Here is an 8,703-nt window from a genome sequence, read left to right as displayed (position 1 = left end):
GTATACCATATGAAAATACATTTTATGATGCATCTAATAGTACTGGTTTGGTATTGTCAATGCTGATACATTTTTGTAGACTTGATCAAAGTTTACAGGGGTTTGACTTTGAAAAAATGCACTATAATATGTCAAGGTGAGAGTATGTTAAAATGATTTTAGAAAAGAAGCTTTGATTTTTCTACCGGAAAAAAAGAACTTTGACTTTTTCTGTTGTTTGCAAAAGACAGCGCAATACATCTATACCTAACATCCGTCGTCTCTCCCCCCCCCCCCCCCCCCCCCCCTCTCTAGCCTCGCCTTTATATAAGGGATAGGTGGTCGTTGTGCACACACACAAGCAAAACACAGATCAGGGAGAGGAGGAGAGGGAGAGAGAGCAGATCAAAGAGAGGGAGAGGGAGAGAGAGCAGGATGAGTCAGGCGAGCAGATTCAAGCGGATGTGCGTCTTCTGCGGCAGCAGCCAGGGCAACAAGAGCAGCTACCACGACGCCGCCATCGACCTCGCCAACCAGCTCGTACGTACTACTACTCTCTATTCATGCATGCATCTCCTCTTGGTCAGCAGTACGTATCACGTATCCGCCAGCCAGCTCTTGATTCTCGATTCGCAAAGGGGTTGTGGGAACGTTCCTTGTTCGTAATCACGCGGTGATCTAAAGGAAGCCGGCAGGGAGACTTTTTAGCTAGCACTAATTGCTGAATGATTAAGCAGCCGGTCGTTGGTCTTTGATGAGATCCAGAATCTGAATATACTTACACTTGATGATGGATGATTGCAGAGGAGGGAAAAACACGCGCACCTGCTGCACATGCATGGCCTGGACGGCCTTCTCTCCTCTCGTTGACATGCATTAATCTGCTTATTAGTTTGCACCGGACCGGTTAATCACGAAAGCGGCTGTTAAGTTAGTAGTAGCAGCCAAGCTTAATCTTAATGTGTACGTAGATGCCTAGCTATGTCAAAACTCAAAACTACACACTTTTACAGTGAGGTGATTTTAATTGCCAGCGGCACAGAGCACAGCTAACCCTGGTAGGACAGGTCGGGCAGAGCTTGTCATCTATCTAGCTCCTCTGAAATACTAGTACCAGGTACGAACACAACTTGAACGGCATGTACATGCAAGGCATCAGCATGCATGCACTCGTCAGCTTCAGCGCTTCTCCTGTAGTAGATCACTTACCGTCAGTACGTAGTAGTACCCTCACCGCATTCAAACATGTGTAGTGCAAGTGCGACAAGTCTTGTCTACTGCGTACAACGAGTTCACTCCATCATGTACATACTGATACCGTCGGGCGGCCGCGGGCGCCTAGCTTGAACGTACGTACGGTGGGAGGAGCTAGGTAATTAACGTTGAATGGTGGGTGGCAGGTGGGTGGGGGCATCGACCTGGTCTACGGCGGCGGCAGCATCGGGCTGATGGGGCTCGTCTCCCAGGCCGTCTACCACGGCGGCAGGCACGTCATCGGGTAAGTTTCACCCAGCATCGGGCTGATGGTACCAGTATATAGTTGATTATCACTGGCCTAAGTATAAGAAAGTTGTCTCATGTTGCTGTCTTGCGCGTGCAGGGTCATTCCCAAGACTCTCATGACACCCGAGGTATGCACTGTACTAGTACTTGTCTCATATACTAGTTGCTCGGAGCAGAAACAGACATGGCATGCTCATCCATTTCGAGTTTCCTTCACAACACTTGTACTTCACTGGATCTAGGAATGCCCACTTGTATTACTAGTAGCTCCTAGCTAGGACTAACTAATCAGTCTATTCTCAGGCAGTACGTGTTCCCTTTTCCTAATCCAAGGGAGCAGAACACAACACAGCAGAAGTAGACGTTGTTGTCCCGCCACAGAATTGAAAAAACAATCCACAGAATCGCCAACACTTTAGCTAGATTTCAGTCAGCTGACTTTTAGTTTTGTGGTCAATCGATTTTTTGGCCGTTGGATCATGCTTTAAGATTTGTGTAGTTTTCTTTTTTTCTGTCTTGTTTTGCTGCTGTACTGGGCTGTTTGGATTTGACTGACCCCTGTTTTGGGTCAGTCAATTTCCTTCTTGGGCTGGACTTTTGTGTGTGCATACTTTTTTCCACGAGTTTGCTTTTGTTTTCTGCACGTGTACGCTTTTATTTTTCAGTTGAGTTTTGTTTTTTTTCTTTACGTGTATTTCTGGATTTGAGTGTGTGTAAATGTATACATGTACAAATTACATTAGCGTATGGAAACTTCACTTTGATATATTTATTCTATATATTATAAAAAGTGCATTTTTTGTGCTAATTGTGTGGAAAATTTTGTTTTTTTTTTCATTTTCTTCATTCTTGAAGTGTAATAAAAATGTTAATTGTTTTGTGCTAATTTTTTTCCTAATTAAATACAGTTTTCTATTATTATGTGTATGTATGCATGAAATTACTATACAATATTTGTGTAAATTATACTAGACTGCTAAAGTTGCAGTATTAAATGTGTATTCACTGCATATTATAAAAAGTACAATTTCACTGCAAAGTTGTGTGCATGTTTTTTTTATTTTCTTTCCTCTGAAGAGTAATACCAATGTCACTAATTTACTTTCTCTTACAACACTTTATTTGTTTTATTATGTTTAGTTCATAATTTATTTCCTTTTTTTAAGGACGATACCAATGCCACTAATTCGTTTCTTGTTTAAAAACTTTGTTTTTATGTGAAATTCACTATTACTTCATAACCAAAAAGTGCAATTTACGTGTAAATTGTGTGCAAATTGTATTATTATTATTTTTATTTACTTACTTCTTAAAGGGTGTGCAAATTTTTCCGGTACCAATGCTGCTATACTTTATTTCTTCTTAGATTTTTTTGTGTGTTTGTAAGTAAGTATACACGCAAGTATGATACATCATGTGTGTAAATTATAGTAGAGAGCAAAAATTGCTCTGTATATGCTTACTTTTTGCATATTACAATAGTGTTCAGTCCATACTTGTGTGCAAGTTATTTTTTAAGTTTCTTTCTTCTTAAAGGGTTTCATTTTTCCCTAGAAAAAATATTATTTCATTTTTTTAGTTTTTATATTTTATTTATTCTTATAGGGTTTCATTCTTACATAGAAAACTTCATTATTTTGTTTTAGTTTTAGCTTTTGTATTTTTTTTCTTAAAGGGTTTCATTATTCCATAGAAAACTTCATTATTTTGTTTTTTATTTTCTTTCTTCTTAAAGGGTTTCATTCTTTTCTAGAAAACTTTGTTATTTTCTTTTTCTAATATTTCATTAGTGACTTTTACATTTCATTTTCTTTCTTTTTTAAGGTAATACCAATTCTACTAATCCATCCCTTATTTGGAAACTTCTATTTTGTGTAAATTCCACAATTATGTGCTTATTCTTGCATATTATAAAAAGGCTCAATTTTTATGTAAATTTGTGCAAATTTTTACATTTGTTGTTTTAGATATTTTTTGATTTGTAAAGGGTAATATAAATGTCACTAATTCATTCTTCGTTCCAAAATATCATATTTTGTTTTTGTTTTGGTGTTTATTTCACTTTCTTTCTTCTTAAAGGGCAGTAGCATTGTCACTTATTCATTCGTTCAAATTCTATCTGGACGTTGTGAAAAACCGCAATTTAAGTGTAAATTGTGTGCAAAAGCGTATTTAAGTGTAATATATGCTTATTCTTGCATATTGTGAAAAGGCGCAATTTAAGTGTAAATTGTGTGCATATTTTATCACTATTAGTGTTTTAGCTTTGCGAGAGATTCATGCCAGACTTTTTCTCGGGTAATTGTCCCTAAATAACACTGCATTTAGACTGCAGGTATACTGTAGCAAATTGTGGGACATAGATACTTTATTCTGGCCGCGTTTGAACCGTCACGGTCAAAAAAGAAAATTACCTCGCACTTTGACTCCCTCTCTTATTAAATATATATGCCATGCATGCATTCTCTCTCTCATTTTTTTCACATGCATGCACACATCACAAATCCGTCTCAGTAGCTCTCTCTCTCTCTCTCTCAAAGACATGCATGTCTGTACACACCACAGAGCACCATCTCTCAGTCTCTCACGAGCGTACTCTTGTGTGTGGCTGCGCATGTTCACACCTACACAAAAAAGTGACTGGCCGAATGGAGGAGGATTTTTGGTCTATGGGGACATATGCACCTTATATGGGAAAAAAATTAGTAATTCAACAAAAAGTCGAAATTCCTGGAAATATTTTTGAAATAAACTTGACCTTCTATTGTACTCGTGAAAAAAAGAATCCACAAAAAAATATATCCCTTTGACTTCTTTTCAAAAAAGACAAAATTTTGGCTAATATAGTGTGAATAGTGACCTATAATAGCAAATAAATTTTGTCTTTTTTGCTGTGAGGTCAACTTTTGTTTTTTTCTTCGTCGAGATTTATATACTAGTGCAAAAGTAAGTCAAGTGTTTTGTCAAAATAGTTCTTACCTATTTTGACTTTTTATTAAAATATTTAAAAAAAAATCCCTATATAGGGTGCATATACAACCAGGAACCGAAGTGTATTTCCCCTAGCCGAATGCAATTTTCAGTCGATTGACACCTAGCCGGTCACAATTGCCAAACCCCACGTACTAGTAGACCCGTGGGCCGTGGCACGGACGGATCCAAACCTGCAGGCGTGAGCAATAGCATAGCATAAACAACCGCAGCTTTGCGTGGCGTGATGATTCCATTCCCGGGCCTAAACAGACATGCTCCTTGGGAGAAAGAACGTACGTCCTTAACCAAGATTTCTTTGGGTCATGCTTAGCCCCGTACGTACAGACAGACAGGCGTGCTAATTAATTAGTTTGATGGCTACCTGCATCCGTTATAAAGTTGGCGAATTCGATTCATTTTGGAATCGATAGGTGTTCCCCTTGTTCCGAGTCGTGGTCGACAACTGATCCGGCCAGCTAGGTTGGACTGACTTCACTGCCCACAGTAGCACGAATTTAACCAAGCCTGCCTATAATAAAAACTCGACGCCTGCCCTGCCGCACTGTTCTGCATACACATGCATGCATGTCGGTAGCGCGTGTCAGCTCGTGGAAATTACGTAATCAACACTGCCGAAGCTCTGCTTATTATCACATGGGACGAATACCATCATTATCATTGTATACCGCGGTTAATAAGCCCTGCAGGGTGCAGGCGGTAGTGCAATTTGCGTGCCGTACAGTGCAGCATTGGTTGCAGCAGCAGCAGCAGCCTGGTCCTCCGGTCTTCGTTTCTTCTCCTTCAGTACCTGTGAGAACTGAGAACTGAGAGCATCGTGTCCATATAGGAGTAGTACTACTCCCGCCAAGCCGGCAAGCGAGATCTGGTTTGTCTCGCGTGCCGACATGCGCCATCACCATCACACATACAATTAAGCTCTGCATCTGCGCTTTCAGTGTGATTTCTGCTAGCTGCTGCTGCTGCTGCGTTGGTACTTGGTGCGAGTAAACGGATATATAAATGGATGTTTGTTGCTGTGGCAGATCGTCGGGGAGATGGTGGGGGAGGTGAGGCCGGTGGCCGACATGCACCAGCGGAAGGCCGAGATGGCCAGGCAGTCGGACGCCTTCATAGCCCTGCCTGGTACGTGCCGCATGTTATGCTCCGGATCCGCCCTGCATCATTGCCTCGTTGATTACCACACTGCATTGCATGCATCTTCTCAGCCTATCGGTCAGGTCTGGCCGGCCAGGACCCCCAAAATTCATGGCTCTGTAATACTGCTATTGTAATTAAATGCCTCTCTGACATGTTGTCGTCCTAGTAAGAAGACATCATGCAATGCAATGCAATGCATTCCGCACGTGCGAAACTGTACGTACGTAGTAACATGCATCTCACCCGTTCAGGAGGGTACGGGACGCTGGAGGAGCTGCTGGAGGTGATCACGTGGGCGCAGCTAGGAATCCATCACAAGCCGGTGCGTACACACATACTACGTCCAATGATCCAGCAACATATAACCTAAGCTAAAACGAACATGCATATGCAATGCAATCTCACATGCATGGCGGCATGTCAATTCTTCAGGTTGGTCTGCTGAACGTGGAGGGGTACTACGACTCGCTGCTCACCTTCATCGACCAGGCCGTGGAGGAAGGCTTCATCAACCCCGCCGCCCGCCGCATCATCGTCTCCGCCCCCACCGCCCACCAGCTCATGGAGAAGCTCGAGGTGCATTGAGAGAAAAATTCTGTGAAACAGTATTATAAGCTACTAGTATGTGCCATGATAATCTGTGGTTACTTAATTAATTAACTCGTGTGCGTTATTAATCACCAGAAGTACGTGCCTTACTACGACATGGTCGCGTCCAGGCTGGACTGGAAGACGGATCGCCTAGAGTTCTGATCATGGAGCATGCATTCTTCATTTCTCTCAGCGTGGTGCATGCATGCATGGATGCAGATCGAAGGAATGATTTGCTGAAGATTAGCGTAAAATAATTAGTAGCTAGTTCAGTTGTACTCGACCGGTCTCGGTGGCATACGGGCTTCTTCTGTAAGGGCGTGGTCAGTATGAACTTTCGATAGGTAGCTAGGTGTCAACCTTTATATATCTTGATTAAGTATCCCTCCAAAAAACATCTTGATTAAGACATTACTAGTAGGCCCAAAGATCAAGCAGCTAGCTGAGATTGACTGAAGCGAGTACAGTTCTTGGCAATGAATAATTATCTGTATCGGTAGTTATTCGATGGTAGTTGTGGAAGAATTTAAATTCAAGTTTCAAGTTGTAAGTTTGCTTTCCCGCAAAAAAAAAGTTGTAAGTTTGCTGAAGCCGATGTAGTCCAAAACAGAGCTGAGATGGCGTTACCGGGCCAGTTTTATCAGTGCCAAACCTCTCAATTATAAAAAATGAGACCAACCCAAGGGCTAACCCTCGTTGGTATTTTTTTTATAGGAGAAACTCCGCGAGCACCGCACGTCCAAGCCGGGGCTCAAACTCGGATGGGCTGGTAGGTACCCCAACTGCCCAGCCAACGGGTCGACGCCCCGTCCTCCAGGCCTCTCAATTATACCACTGATAAAACTGGCCACAAAGCTACCAAAAAAAAGCTCCTATTGGACGAATATGAGCGTCAAATAGGGGAGGCTCCGCCTGAAGCCAGGAAAACAGGCCGGCCCACTCTGCCAGCGAATGGTTACCTTTTTTTACTTTTGATTTTTCACCAAAAAATGGCTCTAGTTTTTTAGGAGCTGGATATAAATCACTTACTAAAAAATAAACAGGCAGTACCATAGAAAATTGTTAAGTATTCCCTACGTCCATAAATGCTTGTCATCAAAATGGATGAAAAGGGATGCATCTAGATCTAAAATACATCTAGATACATCTATTTTTATTCTTTTTGATGACAAGTATTTTCAAACGGAGGGAGTATGTGTTTTAAAATTAAATTCACAATATATTAAAAAAATTCACCATATAATAAAAAATATTCAGTGTGTATTTTTTATTGTATAATTAAAAAAGTTGAATGTATATTAACAAAAATGTTTGCCATGTATTCCAAAAAGAGTGTTTAAAAAATATACTAAAAAATTAAAAGAAAAAACCAATCTGGAAGGAGGAACATAAAAAATAAAAGGAAAAAAACAAGAATAAAAACCGAACGAAAAAACACAGAAGAAAAAAAAACTTCTAGTGAATGAACAAAAACAAAAAAAAGCAACAGAAAAAACAAGCGAGAAAAAAAGTAGCAACAAGTGACACGTTGCCACGGACTGGGTGGTCCTCCTACGGGGGATGCGGGTGAAGCGACCCCTATTTGCCGCCTGGTGGCATATAGAGTCCACCCCCAAAATACGCACACGGGTCAGGGAGTGGAAAACAAAGGCAACATCACTGTTGATCAGGGTCTACTTCAAGCACTTCCCTCAAATCGAAACCACAACAATTAAATAATACTCCTCTAAACGCTCTTAAATTTCTTTACAGAGAGAGTATCATTTTGCGAGGAACTAGTAACGATGGAGCCAATTTTCTATCATGAAAAAATCATGGTGTACTAAAAAAAACTCATGGTGTCCACAATATATGGTTTTTGTGGCTTGCCTGCTCCACAGTCATGCTTGCATACGTGTTTTCATGCAACTTATTTATCCCCCACACTCCCTTTTCCTGCTCTAGTCGTTTTTTTCCTCAAAAAATCTAGGAATAAACATCCTTTCCACTATCCTCTCAGTGTGGATGACGGAGCTCAAGTTGCGCCTCAACGACCAACCTGCATCGTGATCTACCAAGAGATCACCTCACTTGTGCTTAATGTTGTCGGATCTTGAGTTCCGGCAGACCCTCAAGGTTCGAACTCTGGGGTGCACGCAGAGATCACACCTCCTGCCTACCCACGTCTCCTCGCCTCGCAAGGATTTAAAACTACACGAAGAACAACACAAGGGACACGAGATTTATACTGGTTCATGCCATCATTATGGTGTAATACCCTACTCCAGTTTGTGGTGTGGTGGATTGCCTCAGGGGCTGATGATGAACAGTACAAGGGAGAACAACCTCGCGAGGGGCTGTTCTTGGCTGGTGCGATGAACTGCTTGGGTGAGTTCAATCACCTCTCTTTCTCTCTAGTCTACCCAAAATCTCTCCTCCCCCTACTCTGCGGTGGCTAGCTCTATTTATAGAGGGAGGCCCTGGGCCTCTTCCAAAATATTGAGCGGGAAGGGCGCCAAC

General features: G+C 41.6%; 1 protein-coding gene across 1 annotated transcript; it reads left to right on the top strand.

The window, feature by feature from the left end:
- The first annotated feature begins 352 nt into the window (after positions 1-352).
- LOC123095076 (probable cytokinin riboside 5'-monophosphate phosphoribohydrolase LOGL3) lies at positions 353-6,618 on the top strand. The gene is made up of 7 exons (XM_044516904.1): positions 353-519; positions 1,380-1,477; positions 1,580-1,610; positions 5,499-5,598; positions 5,865-5,935; positions 6,046-6,189; positions 6,298-6,618. Exons 1-7 carry the CDS (start codon positions 415-417, stop codon positions 6,364-6,366), a joined length of 618 nt encoding a protein of 205 aa, XP_044372839.1. The 5' UTR covers positions 353-414; the 3' UTR covers positions 6,367-6,618.
- Positions 6,619-8,703: the final 2,085 nt, after the last annotated feature.

This window comes from Triticum aestivum, chromosome 4B, assembly GCF_018294505.1.
Source record: "Triticum aestivum cultivar Chinese Spring chromosome 4B, IWGSC CS RefSeq v2.1, whole genome shotgun sequence".
Lineage (NCBI taxonomy): Eukaryota > Viridiplantae > Streptophyta > Magnoliopsida > Poales > Poaceae > Triticum > Triticum aestivum.
Note: the sequence above shows the minus strand (reverse complement) of the source record. Positions and strands in the feature narration are given on the sequence as shown.